The sequence below is a fragment of the Nothoprocta perdicaria genome, unplaced genomic scaffold (genome assembly GCF_003342845.1).
Source record: "Nothoprocta perdicaria isolate Ctin4 unplaced genomic scaffold, notPer1 scaffold_12, whole genome shotgun sequence".
Taxonomy (NCBI): domain Eukaryota; kingdom Metazoa; phylum Chordata; class Aves; order Tinamiformes; family Tinamidae; genus Nothoprocta; species Nothoprocta perdicaria.
This window is the reverse complement of record NW_020454316.1, coordinates 2,333,463-2,358,287: the sequence shown is the minus strand read 5'-3', so window position 1 is coordinate 2,358,287 and position 24,825 is coordinate 2,333,463. Positions and strand designations below refer to the sequence as shown.

At 45.3% G+C, this 24,825-nt stretch overlaps 1 protein-coding gene across 5 annotated transcripts in view; it reads right to left on the bottom strand.

Moving 5' to 3' along the window:
• The window catches only part of TOM1L2 (target of myb1 like 2 membrane trafficking protein), a 51,020-nt gene extending 26,321 nt beyond the window's left edge, over window positions 1–24,699 (bottom strand). For 4 of the 5 annotated variants that reach the window (XM_026053838.1, XM_026053839.1, XM_026053840.1 and 1 more), the window contains exons 1-3: window positions 5,087–5,171; window positions 4,311–4,389; window positions 2,543–2,692 (exon numbers count right to left, since the gene is read on the bottom strand). In XM_026053838.1, the coding sequence (XP_025909623.1) occupies window positions 2,543–2,692; window positions 4,311–4,389; window positions 5,087–5,124 (267 nt within the window). In that variant the 5' untranslated portion in view covers window positions 5,125–5,171. Of the gene's footprint in view, window positions 1–2,542; window positions 2,693–4,310; window positions 4,390–5,086; window positions 5,172–24,647 lie in introns of those variants that run through there. The other variant, XM_026053837.1, reaches the window with a different exon arrangement.
• Between the last annotated feature and the right edge of the window lie 126 nt (window positions 24,700–24,825).

Genomic DNA, 24,825 nt, shown 5'->3' with positions numbered 1-24,825 from the left:
TATTCAGTGTGAGGAGACAGCATTTCCTGCCCTGTGTGCCTAGAATACCACCCATTAGTTGCAAGCTAAGAATTTTGGGTTTGCTTCTCAACTGTTTTAGAATAAATTATCTGCATCAACCATTTGGATGCTACATGGAGAGCTTATTAGGGGGCTTCCCATTGTCCAAAGAAGCATGGGACACAGCTTAGCCTAAGATCAGATCTTCTCAATCCTTAGGCCAGACTACCAAAAGTAGATGGTAAAAGATGCTGACATCTAAATCCCACTGGGCACTTCAACCCGCAAACAAGTTAACCAAACATCATTACAAATCGGCCCCCTAAACCAGTGAGCATCACAGGATATACTTTTTTCCAGTGTCAGACGTTTTTTTAACACATGCACTCTCGAAAAAATTGGGCAGGTCACTAAAAATCTGCCCTTTGCTGCCAGTGCTCAGCTGCAGGGCAGGGAAACGGGGTGAACTCTGAGGCTATTTCAGCAGCTCTGCATCCGCAAGGCCTCTCAGCAAGGGGAAGCAGCAAGGAGAGCTCCTATGTTCCATATGCTAATTCACTATTATACTGGGAGCTGGGCTGAAAAAGTGAGATGTCCAACATCTCAAAACAGTCGAGCCTCTRGATAAGAAATTGCATGGAAGCTTTATCTACCCTTGCCATGGGAAGTCCCAGGGGTGCAGGAGCTATATGGCTGAAAACAGATGCTGTTTGAACAGCCTTTTTTTCCCCGTGTTTCTAACTTTGTGCTATTAATCCTCTCATTTCTGTACTTATTAATTCTCTGATATCATGTTGTAAAAAGCCTACAGAAGAGGATAAATGTAAGCTAACGTTTGTGGAGCAGAGCTGAGAAGAGATCAGCCCTCCGGAACACGGTTAACTCCAATYGCAGGGAGCTCTAGAAGCAAAGTCTGAGCTGAGCAGGGTGGTCAGGACACAGGGGATCTTCTGGGTGTGCATGTCCATGGGGCACCCGAGATGAGTGGCTGCAATCACTGCTCCYAACTCGTCAGGCAATCTGGAAAGCAAAGTCCCCTTGCACCTCCAGCTAATGAGACACCAAAGGAACCCACCCACAGGCAACTTTCATAATTCCCAGACTGTTTATACCAAGAGGCATTTAGTACCCAAACAAAATGAGGCTTTTAGCTCTGCGGCACGAAGTCTGTTCAGATAAAGCTCTGTTTAAATACACTGGGGCAATGACTGTGGCTTTTTGGTAATATTACAAACACTGTTTCCTTTTAGTTCCATTAGTGCTTGGGAATCCACTCAAGTCCAGGTCTCCGCATATCCAACATCCTCTAAAATACTGTAGCAAAGCAAACAGTATAAAAATACACAATTTCTCTTTATAGGACAACATTTAATATCATCACCCTGTCATCGCACATATCCAGCTCTCCCACCCAAGCAGACAAGACACCCACGGGCTCACCCCGATGCACAAGAATTACTTCGAATAATTTCGTTAACATTGCATTATTTTTAAAACAATGCCTAGAGAGCAGAGACCAGGAATTAAGGGGTCCCATAAGAGTTGCCCACCTAGGTTCCCTCCCAGCCTATTTCCTGTTAAGCAATTACTTACTTGCATAGTTATGCTTTAACAATGCACTTACTTGCATAGTTATGCTTTAACAATGTATTCACATAACAAATAAACAACTAGAAACTAGAAATTTGCCACAAAAATAAGAAATATATTTTGCAAGTTACATCACACGCTTGTAAACACCCTGCCACTAGAAACACTGCAGCAGGTTTATATAATTTTAACTACGCAGTATCTTTTAGTCTCTGATGTATGCAACTAACCAGRGCCTTAGTGATAAAGCTCCCTAAAACTGTTAAATTTCCTCCAGGCAGGCACCAACGTTTCCTCGTGTGTTGCTAATGGTTTGTGGAGCTAATGTGGTGTTTATTGTTATGCTGCATAGAAGAAGAAATGCCAGACAGGCCCAGGTCTGCACTTCCCCTCTGCGGACAAGCACATGACAGGGCACTTTTGGTGCAGAGTTATCCCAGAAGGGACATCACAAACTTTTAAACTCCTAGGTGACCCTTTTCTTTAAGGGGAACTCTGGATACTTCGGAAAGGAGGGAAATGGCTCCATTTTACAGTCAAAGAAACAGACACAGAGAGGTAGGAGATTTTCATTTGACAGCAAAAGCATGATTTTCCTCTAAAATTTTCGTGGCCTCGAATGACATGCCCATCACAGAGCTGCAAAGAGAGCACGTCTCCAGCCTCTAGATTTGACAGCCAAACTGCAAAACCACCCACTTATCTTTTTAAAAGCCCTCTCTTTTAGCAAAGCGACACCCATCTTAAGTATAATCCAGACGTTTCTCCCTGGATAAAACTGCTGGGCCTGCATGAGCCTGCTCTTCCCCATCGATCTGGATATACTGTTTGTTTTTACATATTAAAAACTCACTACATTTTTCAATGACAGCGCGTTTAGCAATGCATAGCACTGAAGCAGACAGGCCTTATTTCAGACAGCAACACGTGGAAGCAGAGACAAGCTGGGTACCTGAATCAGCGCTAGAACTTTATCCTGTACAATAGTGGGGGGGTTATTCTTGGGCGAGATGATTTTCACCAGCACACCATCTATGAAGTCACGGTTTGCCACTAAGACATGAAAGCGATGGCCACAGTTCTTCACACAGGTCTCCAACACCTACACACACACAAAAGAACAGGCATTGTTGGTGCGAAGCTTGATTGCACACACAGCGCCCATGTAGCTGGTTTCTGATTTGGGTTTTTGTTAGAAATCTGCTGAGAGGGAGAGAAGACAGCGGAGAATTTTGTCTTACACTCTCAATTCTTCTTTTCTTCCCAGTGTTATCAAATATATGCCTTCTCTATAGACATATTTAGATGTACCTCACAGTCCAGTAATAAATGGGGTGCTTGTGTGATCTACTTGTGCCTATTTTCAAAGCAAAGCAATAMAAAGTTTGTTCTTCAAAGCAGAGCTTTCCAATCTGCGCCCTTGAACAACTAAATAGACAGAGCATCTCATCAGGAGCAGGTAAGAGAGCAGACCTCCAGTCACAGTGAGAAAGCTACAGGTCGTAGCCTTCCACCATTTCCTATAGACCTAGAACACAGCTGGAGCAGGTTGCTCTGAGCTACAAGCCGTGTTTTAGAGCTGGGAATGCAGGTGAATGATCATCACTCATTCAAAACACTCCCTTGGGAATGCTCTGACAGGTTATACTTTGACACATTTTCCCCCTGCAGCCTCGCTGGAGGCACCTTCCACTTGCCATTCAATTGCCATGGAAGACCAGCTGTTGATTTTTCTCTGAAGAACACGATTAGCATGGAGATAAATCTACTGCGTCACCTCTCCTTGCAGCCACAGCTAATAACCACTGAAGCTCTGTATCTGAGGAGTTTGTAATTACTCTCCTAGTTCAACTACTTTCATCAGCCATGATGACATGGGCTCATTCCTGATGAATTCCCCTTTTTCTTGAACAATGGATAATCTCATGGTTTGGTCCCTGGTAATCTGTCAAAATGACAATCCAGGATAGGAAACGGCAGTAAGACTGAAAGGACAGTCACGCTTCATCAGGGAGATGCAACAAGGGCTCTCTGAAAGAACCATACAGATCACCTACCCACTGCATGTAACTCCATCTAGTTGGGGCGACTCATCCCTCTCTGCTGCAGGGCAGAGCCTGCCCGACCCTGCGTTTTCTGGAGTGCTGCAATACCCAGGAAAGCCCTCGCTAAAGTCGTCAGTAGGAAAGGTCACTTGCAAATTATCTCACTCCCTAGCAGAGCTCAGTATAATTGAGGCTTTGCTGGGTGAAATTAGATCAGCATACATTAATGCGAGTCTCCTACACAGACCCATTCACAAGGGAAATTGTGCAGCAGTTACCTATGAAGCTAAATCTACGTCAAGTTCATCCTCCTCACTTGCAGGTAGGTCTGCAGGTGTTGCCTTGGAGTGGAGAAATGTCTGGGTACAGGTAGATGAGAGTAGAGGAAAGGATCCAGGGGGTACACAATCCCATCTGGGCTAATTTACCTTTCCTCAAACCAGTACTCAGGATGGATAAGAGCCCCCCCAAACCAAAAAATAATCTAGTCATTACAATGCTATGAAAAGCTCCCAGCAACTCTCCTAAGGAAGWGAAGAGGCGACTGGAGGAAGAAACGGACAGAGCAGTGGCTGTTAAAGCAAAGGGTGTGTACACGCAAGAGTGCCAGGAAAGGGCAAGGACAAAAGAAAAGGGACCTGCCCTTTTGAGACATTCCAGCCTGCCCCCACTCACCGTCAGAGCCAGCATGACCTCTCTGTAATTTTTGTTTCCATTCAGCCTCTTCTTCAGTGCTCGAATGGCATCCTTTGGACTGCGGGAGAAACAGACCATTTTAAAGACAGTTCAGACACTCTTTCCACATGTCAGACTGCAGGAAAAGGTAAATCCTACATTACTGTTTCCAGCTGGACAGAAGCATGTGTGTTAACTTCAGATAACTTGACAAGGACCAGACTAGGGCTGTGTAGAATTATGTGAGAAGACAWGATATCATAGGATTCAAGGCCAGAGCAATGCCCGAGGCCTCTGAAATGGCAGGATGTTGATCAAGTAGGAAAGATTGACAGTCACTCAGAAAAAGGCCCAGGGCATAACAGCAGTGATCAGCTCTCCTGCAAACTGCAAGYAGCAGAGCTTTGCCGGTGCTCATGCAGGAGATGCAGCAGAGAAGCTCTCTATTACCTGAAATGAATAGCATTGCAGCACTGGGAAGACACACACCTGCCAAAAACAAGAGCCCTAGAAGCAGAGACTTGGCACCCCCTTGAACAGGATGCTTAGCACATGTTTTTCATGTCAACCACAGAAAATGCTGCACCACACAATATTTTTTTTTTCTGGAATGAGTTACGAGCAGGAAAACGGAGCAACCTGCATGCACTCTGTAAACTGCATTTGAATTATGAGCATCTGCCTCCCAAACTCACGGCACCTCCTCGCATGCTGAGAGCAGCTGGTCAGACGAAGGTGCTCATGAACCTTTCAGAGTTTGCTGAACCAGCACATACCCTTCTTCTGTCTCATTGATAATGTCACAGATCTCCATGTTAAGGGTCCAGTCTTCACTTTGCAGAGAGCCATCTGTGGCCTTTTCTGTAAAAGAAAAAAACCAATAATARTAAAGAAAGAAATCCTTGCACATCTTCTGGATTGGGTGCTATACTTCGGTCCATCTTTGCTTACTTAGAGCTGGAAAGGAAAAGTCACATCTTTCCCTACTGACTCTAAGCAAAATCAAACCTTTCCTCCTGATGGTATCAGTTGGGGACCTTCCTTTTTGGCCAGGACCTCTTTGACCCCAATACTGTGGTCCTTCAATACCTGTTGYCCAGAGCCCAGGTGTTGCTTCCTCCCGCCCTGTGCTCCGTCCCTCATCCTCCTCTCGTGCTGGACGGCCTTTATGCCCCTGCCCTGGSCACCATTCGTCTTCCTCGCCCTGCCGAGTTCTTCCTCCCTGCCTGCGTGGCGGCTTAGTCACTCAGGCATCGCCCTGAACGCTACGCACAGGATGACCTACAGCTCTGTGACACCAGCAGATGCCAACGGCTGGCAGGGTAATTTATGGACAACTGCAAGGGTAGCACAGCCATAACTTCAAATAATCACTTGACAAGGACTATTTCCTCCTTGGGATTTCCTCCTAAATCAATAGAGTTGTGCCTGGTGGCGCCCAGAGCATCCCCTGATTTTTTCCCTTTTCTCGCAGCAATCTATCTGCATCGTACTGTTTGAATGCAGAAATGTAAGGCTGCTGGCCACACTGATCTAGAAAGAGCACTTTGAAGGCAAACATCTGCCATCCTAAATTAGTCTAGGTTTGGAAGGTCATTAGGGTTAAGGAGATCATTTTTTTTGTAATGTAAAATAACCCAAGAAAAGACTTCTAAGCACATTTTTAAGCAGAAGCAAAAGCAGAGGTATCATCTTCCCTCACTACCCTGCACCACCCTTCAGTCTAATATATATAATATCAGATCCCAGTTTGTCCCCGGGATCAGGCAGGCCCTGTTTAGCTCCAAGGACTTCACAAATGTCTTTTTCTGTTTATCAACATTTTTCCTATTAACTTTTCTCTCACTATGACTGAGGATATAGATGTCCACAGGCCATAATTATGGGACATTATTTGGGGAAAGACTATATGTCTGGGTAATTGAATTTTCAATGACTTGTCTACACTGGAACGGTGTCTCAAGCAGCTCTATCAGGGAGAAAAATTGCAGAAAACTGAGGAAAAAACAGCTAGTATATGCCAAATTCAAGCTGAGAATGCCACAAAGAAGTCATGGATCTCAAGAGCATAGAGAAGTGCATGGAAAAGAGGTCTCAGGAGAGGAGACCATTCCGCATTCTCCTTCTACCTTTGGAAGACACAAGTGCTCCAAGGCACCTCCAAGGAGTGCTCCAAGGCACACAGTACATCACTGCACAGGTTCTGGGACCCGGGATGCAAAAGGAGGTTGGGAGAATGCAGAATTTCCTCCTGGGGCATCTCCAGCTTTGTTTATGTGAAATATTCCCCCTCTTCCCAGCAATCAAGCGCCGTGTTTTGGTCCCGTAACAATTTTACAGGCTTTTAATTCACTGCAATGTAATGCTGATTTTTAAACAAACCCCACGGACTCACAGGCCTTCTGTTAACCCCTCGGTAACAGTCTGCAGGGCGCTGCAGCACAAAATCTGGGTCACGCACAGGCTACAAAGGACAAGCGGCTACAGACGCCGAGCGCCCGTCGCTCCTGGTCGCTGAAGAAGAAACTAAAATTAGCTCCCAACTCTGGTTGGAATTTCAAATTGCCCAAGGGGAAAAGAAGCAATTCTAAAAAAGACGGCTGTACGTCTGCAACCCACGCAGTCTCAACCACGTATTGCACTAGCTAAGGAACAGAGATGCAAAAATAAAATGTTCGTTAGGGAACTTTTGGGGGGAAGAGGGATTCCCTTTTCCCTAGGGCACCTGGAAAAGGAGCTATGAATGAGGCTGCTGGGAACACTCAAAGAACATCCCCGTGCTATCGCCCACATACTGCCTTGTTTTTGCTGTAGAGCAGTGCCACAGACACGTTTTCTCACAACAAGCCTTAACTAAATGGGTTTTACAAGAGCAATGAAGGAACGGGCTGCTGGGACAACTTTGCACAGGGTCAGCAATTCCCCCAATCATTTTTAAGAAGTGGTTATAGCAGAACTGGAAAGTCGGAATATTGCTAAGTCGCTGCCTGATGTCAAACGCGGTGGAGAACACATGAATTTTGTTAATACATTTTTAGATTAAGAAAACAAATCAAATGGCCAGATTAAGAAACACCCTCTATTTAAGGCATAATCTCTCATTTTGCAGCACTGTGCTTATAAATCCTTCGCGCTTTGCCGGTCGCCTCCTCTTGCAGCACAGCAGATGCAGCAATTTTTTTCATTTTCGAATATTAAGGAGTTTTTTCATGTTAAATAAAGTGTCTTCCAAAGCAGCACAGCCTTCATGGAGATAAATAAGAGCTGTGAAGGCAGTTCACTTTCCACAGCAATAAAACTCTAGATAAAACTTAGGATCTAAATGTTACTAGTGAATGTGAGCGTTATGAGCAGCTCTGCACAAGGATGAATTCCTGTATCCCCAAGGACACAACTCAGCTCTGCCCACACTCGTAGGAGAATCCCTGTCCAGCACATCAAAAAGGGAAGAATATTAAAATTTTCCAATAATCTGTCCGCTATTTATTGATATATTGGAAATATCATTGATGCTGATCATGTCGTAGCTCTCAGGCCCCTCCTCAAGCAGCAGCTTGATACCACTGACAAGATTAAACAGGTTTTGGAAACTATCCCAGAATTGGGAAGGCATGGCCTGCTTTTCTTCAAGAAACACTCTTTGGAAAAAAAATATCAGTTCCCCAATATCCTTCAATCTTATTAAAAGCCAATCTGAATGGCACTGGTGCAGGTATTGCAGGACAACATAAGAAATGTTTAACCAGGGAGAAAATAAACACGAAGGAGCCCTTCCTGCCTCTGCCTTCCCTACATGGAAGGGTTTATGGAATGGTTTAACTGCGTGACAGAAGCGCTGCCACCTCCCAGCCTCGGTGCCAAGGGTGCCCTGAGCACCTTTGAACGGGGAGCAACTCAGAGCACAGTCGGTGTCACCGCGGGGACTGCAGGGCCAGGGGTGCTGTCGCACGCCGAGCACGGTCCCAATTGCACCTTACCAGAAACTCCTTCTCTTTCTCAAGTAAGATGTTATCGGGTCTGACCATGTTTCCCAATTTAAACCTAAGCGTTGTGGTGGGAAGACACAATCTGGCGCTCTGTGCCCGATACGCTGCAGATCTCGGACACTGCCTCCACGCATGCAAAGAGGGGCTTGTCTCTACTCTTCAAGGAAAAGGAGAAAAAATCATGTTATTTCCTCATTCACAGCTTCCACCTGAGATGTAGCTCCTGTGTCTCCATTCCCAGCGTCTCTCAAATGGCAGGCTCTGTATTTCCAAGCTCACGTTGAAACGACACAGGTTTTGGAGCATTCTGAAAGCTCTGCCAAGCCTCTTCCCGGGCAGCCCGCTCCGACCTCGGAGATGTTGCCACAAAGAAATCCCATCCAACATGTCCACAGAAGCTCTATGTGGAAAACAGGCTGCATGGGCTGTGGAAACTCAAGAAAGGAACAGAGCTTTCAGTATCCACCTTGAACAAACCTCTAAAGCCACCACACGACAGCAAAACACTGAGCGTCCTGGGGACAACTAATCTCGCAGTCCTGCTGGACACAGTCCACAATCCCTATCAACCCACAGGATTGCGGGACCGTGACCCTGGGAACGGTCCATGCTGCTCCTGCTTTAGCTACAGTGTTGACGCCAGGCTGAAAATTTGACTTTGTTTATTTGTGCATCAGATAATGCAGAACTCGCAGCTCTTCTCTTTCCTGGGTGTCCAGAGCTCTTCTCTGACCTTTACGCTGCAGCTGCTCTTGGAGACAGAGGGTTTTCATCAGGGTTGCAGCTGCACTGACAGCACGAGTTCAAGCCTGTGGGGTATCGAACCCTCCCAGCACAGGCATCTTCATGCAGCTGAGTGAAATATTGGCTGCTGAAAACACAGAGAAGAGCTGCTCCAGCAGCAGGACGGCAGCGGGCAGGAGAGGGATAAAAGCCTCTCCAAAAGGTCCACCTGGAACTTTTACTAACCAAGTGTGGGGCTGCGTAGATGCTTGGAAGACAAGGCACGGAGCTCAGTTTTGCACCAGGTAGCGGCCACGCTAAGCGGCAGCTGGGGAACGGAGCTGTTTCCTGTCGGAATTTCTGAATCTCTTCAGTGAACGGATCTTTGTGCTCAGACAAATCACAGCCTTCCCTCGTGGGGCTTTTCCAGATGTTTCTGCAAAGACTCTTGAGTCGTATTTTTGAGATGCTAAGAAGCACACCTGAAACATTGCCCTCTGTTATGCAAGAACCATGCACACTGAGGCACCATATTACAGAAACCCAAAAGTTAAAAAGTTCCTATTTCAAATTACTGACGCTCCAGATTTAAGATTTCCTGCTGTCTTCTGGTTATCAAGCAGCATAAAATATCATTTTTCAAAAAAATCTTAGAAGCTCCAAAGACTGCAGAACTTAAACTCTTGTCTTGCCTCTTTGCAGCTCACCTGCCTACCYGTGGTGCTCCAAGACCCAAATTAGCTCATCAACCTGTCAGAAGTGTTATATTTCATTTTCCATAATGCGAGGCATAGAACAGAAGGAGCTAAGACATTTGCTCCCTGTTACTGTCACTTCCACCCTACCTGGTCCCCCATCCACATGTCCAGCGGTGCTGCCCCCGAAGCCACATGCAGAACGTGCCCTATCCAGTGCTTTGACAGAAGGGACAAAGATCTTTCCAGACAAACAAGGCTTCACAAAAGCAATGCAAAAAACACAAGATAGCTCCAGCAGGCTAGATAAGCTACGGAATAAGAGGATAACATCTCTTCCCTGGGCTGTAGCTTATAGAGCTGTCGCGCTTGCAAGCAACTTTATGTTTTGTGAGTGCCCTTGTGGCTCCTAAATCATCAATGACCTACGCAGTTCCATCAATAAGACCTCAGGGAAGACCATATGCAGCCACCACAAAAGCAGATTTCAGCTATCCAAGCAAAACAAAGATAAGAGTAAAAATCTTGGCCATTCCCATAGCTGCCAGGTTCGAGACAGCTCACTTGGAAGATAGAGATACACTAAAATAATGCACTGGATACCCCTGCACTTAACAGTCCCTTCTGGCTTTCTACCCATTTGCTTTTAAAAAGGCAATCACRGAGCCAATCGCAACCACATTTTAAAAAGACAAGCACATTAGGGCAACCAACAGGAAGTTTTTTTCTTCTTTTTTATCAAAACGCCATTAAAAAAGCCCCAAACGTGACTCATTCAAAACTCAAGATCAAACCCAACCACTGAAGTGACTTATTCATAAAAAAAAGGCAGATTCTTTGTCAGAAAGCAAAGCTCCAATAGCGTTTTTCAATTAGCCACCTCGCTGCTCCGAGTCCTTTTTCTACCCTTCTTATTTCACACTTCTCTGAAAATGCTGAGCTTCACACTTCCAAAGAAAAGCCGGTCAGCTAGAACAAAGGGGCTCGATCCGAGCTGAAGGCACTATGGAAAAAYATGCTTTGGGTCGCACCGTAGCCGCGCTGGTCAGCCCCGCTGCCCAGTGCGCCTTTCCCATTGATTTTAGCCGTGCTCACGTTGAAACTCCTCGGGATGAAGTCATCTGTCCGCACTGATTGCCTCGCACAAGTTTCTGGGGTTGAATAAATGAATCACTGATGTCTGTAATGAATGTGGAGTCTGCATTAAAAGCAAATAGCAAGGGATTCAGGAGATGGGCACGCATGCAACCCCAGGAGCATTCAGCTCAAACGCAGGCTGAAGGCCCAGGGCTTGACTGGCAACTGGCATTTTCCCCAATTAACTTCCAGGTTTTATTCTTTCCAAAGCTGCCGACCAAATGCCAAATTTCTTTAAATCTATTTTCCAGCTCAGCCCAACTGCAATCAGAAATATGCAATACGCAATCATTGTGCCTTTAAATATTATGCTATTTACCCTTCTGCATTCGTGTGATTTAGGTATTCTGCAGAACAGATACCGCTTAACGAACAGATACTGCTTAATGTCTCCCAGAAATCCAGCCCCTCGGGAGCAGGAAACTACAGCTGATTCACTGAGCACAGCTGAGCAGCAGCTTCAGAAGCAAAGCGAGCTGAATGGATTAAAACATACTGAGCAAATATTAATGACTGGAGAGCAGATTTTTCTTCTATACTCAAATCTGAGCTCTACTGAACACAGAGAAAATCAAAACAGAAATCCTTGTAATAATGTCAAGGTCAGTGGGAGAGCTTATCGGCCTGACCAGCTTAGTTTATCACACCTTATAGGTCTTGATGTATTTGCAGGTTGTAAAAGTGGACTGACCTTAACAGTACAACAGCTATTGAACCTGCAGAGAAGTGGCCCAACAGGACAACCTAGTGCAGGCAGTTTCTGTACTCAAATGGTACAGAAGGTAAAAATGATGATCTAGTCACAGCCCTTAAAGGCAGTAGGAATCTGAGCAATGTGTTTCTAAACCAGAAAGGCTTTTGTTATGATTCTTCTCACTGAAGTTCCTCCATCAGCAGAAATTGTTGCTGCTGACACCATGCTTTGCTGAGTGACTTGTGTATGTAAGTCTCTCTCTTCCAAAACAGAAGGCAGAAAGAGACCACTGCTTCTTTAACCAAAAAAAGCCCTTCAGACTTCCTCATTCCAGACAGCTCGAATCAAAAACAACCTCAAACCCTTCCTCCTCTGCGCTGTACACTCATTAAAGCTGCCACGTTGACCCATGCACCACAAATAGCAGTCCTTCAGAACTAGGTCATACGAGAAGAGCTCTCTGCTCGCCGAGCCATTTGCATGATTCAGAGGCACTTCTCCCTGGAGCTGGGAGCAGAGGCACCGACCTCGCTGCAAACCCGCGGCGCCCGAAGCGCCGCGCGCCTTCGCGCCCATCGATACGCCGCAGCCTTCGGGAGCGCCAAAGCACTGCAAAACGCTTGCTGTGTGTCAATGGGTTTTAAGGGATTCGAATAGAGACATTTACCGTGTGGTTTACTGCAGGAGAGCAACAAATCTATGGGGTTTTTATGATGTGTCATGTCTTATGAGCAGCGGTCCCCCTGTAACACCRCGGCAGGGGACAGGGTCGCTGGCCGGCTCACAAACGGCTGTGATCTATTAGGCAGCGCTTGCAGGAGTCTAATATTATCATGCTCCGAGTGCCCATTTTTCTTCCCTAGATGAGAGGCACAAAAGCATAAATTAAAACCTTTTGGGTGACAAAATATTCTCCCTTGGATTTGCCTTTTCTTTATTACACTGCAAGTAACCACGACTTGTCCATATGGCTCCATATGGGTGAATTTATCAACACATTAAAGCCACTCCACCTTTTGACCACAGCAAGGCAGACAGTGTTATACACCAAATTCATCACCATTTAGTCACGTTCATGGGCAGACCTTGAATTTTAGCCTACTTCTCACCAAAGGGTTTGTATTTCTCCAAGAATTAGGGGTGACTGTGGTAACTACCCTGACAGCTCCTTAATTGAGCACCCTAAGTATTAAAACACAGCCATACTAGATGAATGCTGCATACTCACCAAGACTACAAATRGGAAATAACTTAATAGCTGGGGTTTGGCTCATCCCTATTCAAAAAAAAAAACAGGGGAAAAAAAACCCTACTCAAAGAAGCTAGAAAGACTCTTCTTTCTTGAAATATCCCTTAGCAGCTGAGAAGCTTTTCTCACCAAGAAAGCCAGCTCTAGACCGTAGACCAGCTGAAGGCAGCGCTTTATTTCTCTGCTCTGCTGCTAGCAAGGGCACCTAAAGCTCCACTGCAATGGGTTTATGTAAGAATCACACCAAACAGCAGGGTGGCACTTCCTTAAACAGCCTATTTGTAAATCACATCAAAACTTCATAGAAAAACCACACGTACACAGCAGAAGAATGACTGCGGCCACAGAGCTATCACTAGGGGGAAAGGGAGAGAGAAAAAAAGAATATTTGACATATATAGATGCCGAATTTTACCATCCAGGGCTGCTGGAACCCCAGGAAGACACTTTGGGATGGCAGCTTCACAAAATGCTACAGGTGAGATCAAGAGCAAGAAGTCTTGTGATCTGCAGCTAGTTGCCCCATTGAGGACYTGAAACCAACAGCATGGAGCAATTACAGGTGAGGTTGAAAAAAAAGGAGTCTTTATGAAAAGTTAGGGGTGATCAGTGTGTCAGTGAGCTATATTTGAAATCCATCAGCTCTTGATGGCTAATTTTGTACTACATGAGTAAAGCAAGTTCTAATAACTCACTTGGGACTTCACTCCAGTACTTACAAGCTACGTGCTTTTCATATTCATAAAACAAAACTAATTGCCTTTCATGGATGAAATGTTCTAAGAATTTTTAATCCACGTCAGCTGCAAAGTCTAAAAAYCCATCCCCATATATTAAAAACTCCCCCTCCCATCCGCTCACTTGCAACACGTTGTTTGCTGCAAACAAACTATACAGCAAAGATAATCCATCAGGCTCCAGCATTAGCATTCCTGTTCTTTTTTTCCCCCACAGGTTACTCCTAAAGTCAATTGCCTGCATTCTCACATGCTCAAAATAAACTGAAAACACTAATTACATTTGGTGAGGGGAAAAAAAAAAGGCAAAATCTGCCATTCCTACAGAGCAAGCAGTTATAAGAGCAAGTTTACTCTTCAACTGCAGCATGCTGCAACCTATTTTTAAGTAAATATTCATATAATTAAAATGTGTTATCAATGGAACTAAACAAATCGTGCACTAGGATTATTTCCTGCTAATGCTCCCTCACCCAGCTCTCCTAATTGTCTGCCACTATGGAAGTGAGAGCTCAGCACCTGCTGAAAAGCTCCAATTAACCCACAAGTGGGAGAGAACAGAGCAGTGAGAAGTCAGCAGCTTTTAGGGTCTGGCAATTTGTGTTTTCCAGCGCGAGATGCCTCAGGTTGCTCTTCAGTGCTGCAGCCTTCCTTCACACTGCTCTAACAGATGAGATTCGGCCTGTAAAAAAGACACCTAGTTCCTATGCAGTTCAAATTGTCCTGTTTGAACCATTCGTTTCAAATTTGTCCTGTTTGTCCATTTTACATGGCTTGAAAACCAGCCACTGGGATATGCTAAGGGGAGCAGGGGAAGCTGCATGGAGTTGCTGGGATAACGGGGTAACTTCTGCCAGTGCTGCTGTCACTGCAAGCGCTCAGGTGCCAGCTCCTGTTTCAAGGGGCCAAGCTGGCTAGTCCTGCTAATGATTCAAGGCTGAACGTTTCCCCATGATCTTGCAGGAAACCCGAGTGTAACAATCACAGCAGGGCACCTGTGCACGCTTGCAGCTTGGACGGGCTGAGAAATGGAGATTCTCGGTCTCTAATAACCCCATAAAAATTCAATTCCTCTTCCACAACCCTAGTTCCCACGTGTCGCTGCTGCAGACAAACCTGCAAGGACTGAGGAACAGAGAATGTAAATACCAGACGTTCAGTTCACTATGCAAGTGCATTTTATTTTACATCATTTTACTTTTYCGTGAGTCTCCGTTCACCCACTTGCATAATTGAGTCATACGACTCAGTTAATTCTTTAAGCAAACTGTCTCAACACATTTTATGTTCTACTGTAATAGCGTGTATTACAGTACCACAGCATTGTGCAATATAAAATTAAAAATAATGTAAATGTATCAGAGGATTGCAGCATACTTTTGGAAAACAACTCTATTCATCCTCAGACAGCTGGGAATTTTAACTAGAGCGCAGATTTTGAGCACGACATCCAAGCAATTTGGCTTATTTACTAATTGCAACAGGGAGGTATATCCTAGCAAATGAAAAGGCTGCACTAGTGTATGCTGAAAAAGAACTCATAACATGGTGCTTACAACTTGTGAATGCAGTAACACASGGAAGTCACTGGACACTGAATAAAAAGTAGGAAACACAGCAGAATGGTACTGCTAAGGAATGCTGCTCCTGCTTCCCTTTGGGAAAGGGGAGGCCTGGCCTCATTCCCTGGGTGATTAGCCAAAAGCTTGAGCTTTGCTGCCTGGTAAGGTTAAGCTGTCTTGGGTTTTCCTGTGTATTTCTGGGTGAACCAAGACTTTCCCAGCCTCTTTGGGGAAACATGCATATTTTTAACCGGAGTCGAGAAACAGCTTCCTAAGCAACCAACCTCAAGGTACCGATGCCTTGTGTGAAAGGGTGGCCTTTAGAGGCATCAAGTCTGCTTCCATGAGGCTGGACACATTCAGCTGTCTCTCCTAGGATGAGCAATGGAGACGGCCATTCCATCCTGGGATCCATCTCATCCTGGAATTCCACCTCATCCCTGCTGACGGYCATTCCATCCTGGGATCCATCTCACCCTGGAATTCCAACTCATCCCTGGAGATGACCATCCCATCCTGGGATCTATCTCATCCTGGAATTCCACCTCATCCCTGGAGACAGTCATTCCATCCTGGGATCCATCTCATCCTGGAATTCCACCTCATCCCTGGAGAMAGCCGTGCAAGGCAGCACCCGACCCGTGCTTTCATGCACGCGCAGCCAGCGCTTTCAGCGACGCTGCCCATGAAACACCCCATTAGCTGCCAATATCCTTCAAGGAACCTGTCTGGAGGAGGGATTTTTCGCTCCTTACCCGCTACGCCAAGTCACTGGCACAGATAAGAGATTGCGAAGGCAGTTTTAATTATAGCAGCTAAAACGCACACACGATCAAGCTGCAGTGTCAGAAAACCACCAGAACTGAACACTGACCCATTTGGGTTGTTTGCTGAACTTTAATCACTTTCCAAGTCTGACAGCTGCTCAAACTTAATTGCTCATTACGCTTGTAAATAAAAACTGATCTCACTCTCTGATTAGCCAGCCATCTTATAGTTGCCATAACAACTTCTTGTCTAATAAATGATTTCAGATTTACCATTATTTGTACTAGCAGCAAATTTCACAAAGGTCTGCAGCCGCTCTTTTCACCAAAATACCCTTCTAATTAGAAGAACCGAAGATCAGTACAGAAAGGGCAGCTCGAAGATAATGAAAAAAACAAGCTATTTATTACAACAGCTTGGACAAGAGATAAGGGTACACAAAAAAAAAATCAAATATATCCTGGATTCTGCTTAACCGCTAGCTTTCATTAGCAATCCTCTTATTACCATCCCTCTGCCACGTAATAATTGCTTGGGAGGCTATTAGAGACTGTTCATGGAATAACTGGTCACAGTGTGGAGACTGATCTCGAGATTCACCATAAAGGAAGTATTCCAGGAGAGTTTACTTGGTGTTTTCTTCCCTAATCTTAAATTAGCAACTGAGTGATTAAGTTCTTCACTCTCAACAAACTTGTTTYCCAGGAACACTGAGGAATAACCATCCTGAGCAGCTTTCTGTACGAGAAGGAAAAGAGTTTGCATTGAGCCCAACAGATGTTCATAGTATCAGCTTCATTCATCTCTTCTGCTGATATATAAGATTTCCTAAAAAAAAAATACTTGGGCTAAGATTTTACCTGCTTGATTTCAGTCCAAAAAGAACTGACTTAGAAACTCTTACAAAAGGAAGGCGGCGGATGAGAGGCGTTTTGGAAGGATGAGTTACAAAATATTACCTCATTTTTGCATCACCTCTGTCAAAACTTGACTGCAGCTGAAAGCCTCAGGCTTGACTTTCTGGATAGGATCCCTAATTCAAGCCTTACAGATTTTTTTTTTCAGATGTCTGTATTTCAAAAATTCGTTGTTCGTCACATCACAAATAAAATGCCCCCATGCTCAGCTACCGATGTATTTGTTAGTCTGAGAAGGGAAAGTGATTGGGAGCTATGAAATATTGCCAGCCTGTAGGGCTAGGACAGCGCCAAGACCTTCCAAAATCTGCTGGCAAAGCTGCTGAAACCTGCAATTTCTTTAATCTGCTCAAGGTAACTTTCTGTTTGTATAGSCAAGAAGAGATGTCCTTTTCCTTCCAAAAGGAAAATAAACACACAAGCTATTTGGAGCTAAAAAAGAAAAAGAAAGGTCAGGAAATACCAGATTTTAAAAGATGACTTTTTTTTTCCRTTTGCTCAAGCACACAAGGAGTGTGAATTCTTTGTTACGTTTGCCAAATATAAAGCTTGCCACACTCATCACAGCAGATGCCTCCCATGAAAACAGAGGGGATGCAACACACGCAAGTTAGCAACATCCTCAACAATCATACTTGGGATGTAACAAAGTCCTTCTTGCCTTGAGAATAAGATAGGTGTTCTCTAAAAAGTCCTTGGGTTTCCCACAGTCTCCAACACCACTAGGTGCCTTCATTTTGCGTGCTGCTTCTTTGCTCTGAATTTGAGAAGAGAATTTCTTCTCCAGCAATCTAACTCCAAATGCCTCTGAGAAGCAGCTGGGGAGCAGGCTGACGTGCTCTCAAAGAATAACTGGGCTTATACATTAACCAAACTGGGCTTATACATCAACCAAACTATACAGCYGGATTCTCCCGAATGCCTGAGCACCTCTGAGTCTCCCGACACTGGGATTACCCTGTGGACATTGAGCTGGGAGGGCTTCTGTGGCCGAGCGACGCAGTGGCGCTGGGAAGAACTTCTTCCCAGCTGAAATCAGGTGCTRCATTAAGGCAACGATCATACCCCTTTGGCTGGCACAGTCCACTTGGAGAGTATTTAAATGGCAGGACACTGCTTTCAGTAATCGTCTGGCTGAATTTCATTGCATCCTCCCTTCTGGGGCAAGTGAAAGAGCAGTTATAAGTGAGAAATCCTCTTCTATGAGCAATGCCAAGAGAAGCTTACCTGCAGCACTCCCCTTCCTGAGGGAAGGGGGATCGGACACAGCAAAGCCTTTAGACCCCAGTCTTTTGTGTTCCAGAATCACCAGTTTACAAGATCCCTTTCCAAGTGAGGGTAACAAACCAGCAGAGCCATCGGGGAACTGTCAGCAGAATGACTAAGCAAATGCGGGGGATTAAAAATCCTCTTGGAAGCCTTTTCTCCCTCATATTCAGCAACAAGTTTCTTCTATGTAGAAAACCAGGATGCCCCAGACAAATGCAAACAAGAACGTGGAAAACGAGCCTTGGCTGACTTCCTCAGACTCATCAYAGCAGAAATAATAAGGATAATTATGATAATAATAAGGAAGTGGTGGTGTTCAGACTGGCCTTTAAGTTAATTGCCTAACTATTCCGGGTTTTTCTCCCCCGTGGGTTTTCCAAATGTGGGTGTTTCTTATCAGCTGCTCCTTGCACAGACTGCGAAACCCAAGCACAGAGTGAGAGGCGATTTATCCAGCGTCAAATATTAAATACGGGACAAGGAAAAAGTAAATCTGGACATCCCTMAAAGGCACCCAGATACTGTGCAATGTTCTTCCCCATTGCAGACCATGTCACAGAAATTTCCGCAAAAACTGCTCATTTATTTTGCTCCTTCACTGACCATTTTACAGATACTTCATCACTGAGGATACAATCAGCCACACTGATCGCCTTCAAAAACTGCTTAATTTAAAAAAAAAAATCAATTTTAAGAAATCAAAGGAAAGTTTAACTAGCTTAAAGGAGTTCTAAATTCAGCTAAGGAAAACATAAAATACTTCTCCTGGTTTCCTTTCTGCGCAAATAAATCATTTTGGATGGAACAAGAAATCAGCTGGAAGGATACACAAGGCTCCTCCTTTTGTTATTTGGCATATTTTAAATATAAGGCTTAAAAATCTGCRAAGTACATGAACAGAGCAGTATCACACTGTGAGCTAGCTGTCCCCACATTGCAACTTGGTACACACAGATTTATATTAGAAGCATATGGTATATACATCTAAGCATACTATGCTGGAGAAGATAAACCAGCACTACTCAAAAATACGTAGTCTAAGACCTTCATGAACTACAATCTGCTTTTGTGCCTATAAAATAAATCCAGTCTTAGGAACCCTGTATTAAGGGGTATTATACTAATTATTCAGCGTCACACACATATGTAGTTCCCCCAAGTTGCTAGATTGGTGACTCAGTATTTATTTGCTGCTTCAAAAGCAAAGATACCTATTTTCATATTTCAGAGAAATTTCCTTTGCGACACAATCCATTCTCATCAAACGAAAGCAGATCCAAATCATCTTACAAAAGTAAAAGCATTTAATCAAAGGGTCTTTTGCAGGACTAGCACATTTTTATACGAACACCAGAGGAATGAATTTCAATGCCCGCCCAGCTAGGAGAGTGGTTTAGAAGCACCCAGGAGAATCATTTTTCTGCCTTCTTCAACGTGAGCAGACAATGTTCATCTTTTTGACATGGCATTTGCTGGGGACCTCTGCTAGTAAGACAAGTCATTGCCATCCTTACGGAGAAAACGTATCTCAAGAACGGGGCACAATATTGTGGTGGTTCTGTGTAAAAGCAGGGATCCTTCTTAGGACTTTCTGCTGTATTACAATGGACTCACACTGAGATAGACGATTCAGCCTCCAGCAACGTGGTGCAAACATTTAATTCTCATTGGTACCTAATCACCTAAGGCGATAGGCGATCCTAAGATGATAAGGTATTTTACCTGAATGCTTCATTCTGCCCTTGGGAAAAGGGGTTTTCTTTAAAGGTATTTTAGTTACAAGAACAGTAAATCAGCCAATTTAGTCAAATTATCTATGTGGAGAAGAATGGATGGGTTAATTCCTCCTGCTGGACTACAACAGACTGTTTATCATAATACATTTCTCTAGTCCTGTGGGTAGATATCTATTTATTTATTTGTTTATTTAGGGACTACTTTTTCTTTAAGTCTAATGAAAATCCTAAAATACAGAAAATATGAAGAAATGTCTTAAGGGGTTATTACAAAGAATGGAAAATAAAAAGGTGTTTATAAACCCCCGGGCTATGCCAGTTTCTCATTAAAAAAAGAAACGGAAAACAAAACAGCAGCCCTGGAAACAGACTCTTTGCACCATATTTATTATCAATTTAACAGCCTTGAATGGAAACTGCAAGTGCTTTGATAAAAATCAATTGAAAAGCTGTCTGCTTCGCTGCTGCTTCAATAAAGTGCCTCTGTATCCTTCGCTGAAGCCCTAAGCCTCCTTAAACAAGCCTCGTTATTAAATCACAGCTCTCTGTGTCTGCCCTGGACAGCAGTGCCAAGGCAAGTGCCCAGTCCTGCATCCTGCATGCAAAGCCTCCCTCATCAATAGAGAGCCAGGGTATAAACCAGYATCTTCTGACCACCACCCCCAGTGATGCAGCGCCCTAAGAATCACTTAAATGCTGCTAGATAGTTAAAAAGTAAATTTTAGGTTCCTGTGCATCTAACTTAGGTGCTGGATCTCTCCTCCCGGGAGCCTTTGGCTCGCACAGACTTGCTGCTGTGATGAGAAGGACTTCAGCAGCAAGGCTCGCTTTGGATTCAAACAAATCAAAATTCTCCTGAAGTGTTTGCAAACTCTCCAGAGGAAAAAGAAAAGTACTCCAGAATTTAACTGCTGCTTCCTCGTGTGTAAGCCACACGACATATATCAAATAAGCAGCACGAACAGAAAAGTCACCCGTATTCTGCCTTCGTTCTCGCAATTCAATCAGTCTGAATCAGCTCAGATGTTCCTGCTACCCCGTGGTAAGGACATTTGTTCTAATAACCTTGAGTAGAGCGGTGACATTTTAAAGATGGCTCCCTTGAACAAAGAAAGATAAAAATGCAATTTACAGCGGGCCGCTGAATCTCAAGGCAAATTCTGCTACTGTCAGTTGTGGCTTTTTCCACGAGCTACCCGATACCAAGCACTTGGGCTTCACTGTTGTACTGCACATCTCCCCGCATTCCCCCTACTCCCTGCTCAGGAGCGTTCTTCAAAACAGCCTTCCTTTAAGGACAGGCTCCTTGCACTCATACAAATGTACAATATTAACGGGGAAAAAGAAATTATAATATATACTTCAGTCAGAAGRGCTGGCCTATCTCCCTGTACCACAAAGATTCCTAAAGGGATGTGTCAGCCCCAGTGCCATCCCGTGGCTTCCAGGCCCCCCCGCAGCTTCTTTCCAACCTTCCCAGAAATCCATGGACTGGTGGTCAGACCTTCCCTCAACTGCTGATTAGAAACGGCCAATTTCAAAGCACTAGTAACCCACAAAAGCAGCATTATGAGGCGGGAAGGGACTATGAAGACTTCTTCTAGGACTGATGAGATGCTGAAAAGCATCATTGAGCCCCCAGGTCTGTGAGAAGCAGTGGATTCTGCTGCACAGCCCCCAGCGAGCTTCTTAGCCGGTATGTAAAGTGGTGCTATTACCTCGCTTCAGTGCAGCCCCCGGGAATAAAGAGCAAAACAGTTTTTAAATCAGTTCAGGTAGCTGCCGGGCACGCTGCCACGGCTGCCCGACTGCCTTCCACATAAAAGCCCGTGGAAAACCACCCACCCCGCTCTGGAGACAGCATTTCTGCAGAGGAAAAGACGCTTCAGTGTCCACAGGTCAACCAAAGGATTAAAAACAAATTAAGCAAGGTTTGTAATTAATACCTATGGTGATGTTTTGTATTTTCTGCTATGTGACCTCTGGAAAGTAAACAGAGGCTGCTGAACAGGTCACTGGCCAAAAACCAGGTAGCTTCACACATGGGGAACCCTGCTCCCATCTAAAGTGGCACTTAAGACGCAAGAGACTCCATCCATCTCCATTACAAATCCTCTGAGCTCAGCCTAGCATCACTTTCCCACATTAAGCATAAGAGTTAACATAAAAAGCCTGCCTGGCTTCAGCCATTATCCAGATGAAGAGGAGGAAAAGAGAAAATCCCTTTTATTACCACTCTCAGCTCGCCCCAAACCTTTTCTGTCACCTTTGCACCTTCAGACCYGGCTCTTATCTGCAGACATTGCCTGGCCCTAATTAAATCTTTATGAGAACCACAGCTCCTTCCTGGCAGAGAACACGTGTTCGTGGTGTGCCGATGGACCTACAGAATTTTCTGCACTTCTCCCTTATGGCGAGTGTTAGGCCTTGCTTGAAAACATCACAACTGTGTTCAACACAATATGTTGAAACAGAAATACAAAATTATTCAGTTCCTTTTAAAGAATGAAGGGAAACACAAGTGCAAATGATATTCCACTAGTTCAATGAGAAAAAGCAACACAACAACAACAAGAAACCCTGTGGAAACACTGAGCAAACAGTGCTGTCTGAGAACAAGGCATGCCTTTATTGTACTGTTGTCTCGGAAAGCCACCACTGACAGGGACATAAGCAGATTTTTTTTCCTTACAGAACACAATCTAAAGTTATCTATTCCCCTCTGGATGAAAAATATGTTTAAAGCACAACCGAGTTTTACACGCTGGGAAGTTACATKGCAAACCCCTCATAGATATTTGAGCACCTGTGATGAAGGAAACACCCTCAGACCTTTGGGTTAAAGTTGGCAGCTTTAATTTGGCAGCTATTGCTCATTCGAGGGTTTAAGAGACCTTTGCAAATCATTAAACTCCCCACTTAGAAGGGCAGAAAGCTAGAAAGGCAGATTTTATTGCTAAAAACCCCAATAGTTATGTCTTAAAGAAGCCCCGTAAACCATATGCACTTGCTAAAAGAATCTGACATTAAATAGATCAGAAATTATTGCCTTCCCTAGCGATGCTTATTGTGGAGCCCTTGTCCAAGCAGCTGTCCTGGCAGATGTTATCAGATGGCCAAACACAACAAAGCAAATTCACTTCAAAATTCTGTTTAACTCTCACAGTTCTTGTTATTATCCTCAACTTCTCAGCACTTCTCTTCCTAACCAAAAGAAATAAACACCCCAGATGGCTAAAGGAAAACAGCAAGATATACATATGCTCCGTATAGCTTGACAAAGCGAGAGTCCAGCCAATCCTCAAAGCACAGTGTGAGACTTACCCACTTAGAAGCCTTTTAGTTCTACAATGGGTTGTCTCTGCATGTGTGGGTGAAGAAACTACTATAAAAAAAAACCTTTTGGGTTTTGAGGTCATGACCAGATACTCTGCAAAAATTTTCCACTTTAATTTCCACAGACACAAGTCTTTTGTCGATCCATAAATTCATGTAGAATAGCTAAGACTCTAGCTGCTATACATTGTGCTATCTTTAACCCCTAAATAGGGCATGAGAATCACTCAAAAACCCTTGAAAAATAAATCAAGGCACAACGAAATTAAGAGCTGGGCGCATCTCTCATCGGAGAGAGACATCAGTACAAATGCATTCAACCAAATATCACTTTGGCTTCTAGGARCACATATCAAGGCCCTGTGCTGGGGAACCTGAGCCACAGTATTGTTTTTTTCCCATTGAAATGTGGGAGATCTCGTATTTCTTGGGGCCCTGGGAGCAGAAAGCAGAGGGAATGACAGCCCACCCAGCTGTGGGCAACTTATGAGTCTCTGCAAAAGCAGAGTCTGGCCTTYCTCCCGTGGCCCGAGCTGTGAGAGCCCAGACAAAACCAGACTTGCCACAAATGAGAATGAATACATGTACAGGAGGAAGTAAACACTGCAAGTCAGTAAGGGTTTAGCTAACTGTGCAGTGATGATATATTCAAAATAGTCTGCCTAATGTCACCAATTCATTAGCAAAAGGACAATGCAGCGAGCATGTGCTTGTATCCCTAAATCACCTTCCCTGTGTATGTACAGGATGCTGCACTTTGGGAACAAGGTGCTGGAGGCTGAACAGCAGAACTGTAACAAGGTGCTCATAGGAAGGGAAAGGAGCTGGGGGAAGACACAACTTTCCTTTTTCCATTAACCCTCCATTCAGCCATTAACCAAGTGAAGTTGCTGCTTCCTTGTGGAAGCATTAACCTGTCCAGAGCCCAGAACCCTGGGTCGGCCCCGACACCAGGAACCCAGGATCCCTCGTCACCCACAGAGCCCTCCACTAACCCCAGAGATACCCTCGAAGCCCCCGAGGCCTCATGAACGCCCTAGAGCACCCAGCTCTCCCGAGGGCTTCCCACGGACACCACCAACGGCGAGGAATCAGCCCCGGCTCTGGAATCCGTCCCCTCCAGAGCCCTCTATTAACCCACTGGCCCCTCGCGGCCTCCGGAGATCCCCCCCAGGCCCTGCACACCCCTCACTGACCCCACGGATGTCCCCCGGCCCGAGTCCCCCATGGATGTCCTCCCGACAGGGGCCCTGCCGCCCCAGAGGCCCCCCGTGAAGGCCCAGAGCGCTCTCAAAGCCTCCAGCGCGCCCCAATAACCCCCCCACGGCCTCAGAGCCCCCTATTAACCGCCTCCCGCCCCACAACCGCCCCCACGGGCCCTCACTAACGCCCCGGAGGCCCAACGCCCCCGGGGCCCCGAGTCACCCGCAGCTCCCGCTCCCCACAGCGGTGCCCACCGCCACCCCCAGGGCCCCGGGGCGCCCCACAGCCACCCCCCGGCCCCGCGGGGCCCGCCGTGCCGCCCTACCGAGGCTCTGCCCCACCGGGGTGCTGAACGGGTTCCCCAGCAGAAACTCCATCTTGGGATGACAACAAACAGCGGCCCGGCGACCCCCCTCCCCCCCCCGCTCTGACTGGCACCCGCGTCCACCAACCGCGGCGTGCGCTGGCAGGTACGGCCCGCCTACCTTGCAGCCCATTGGACC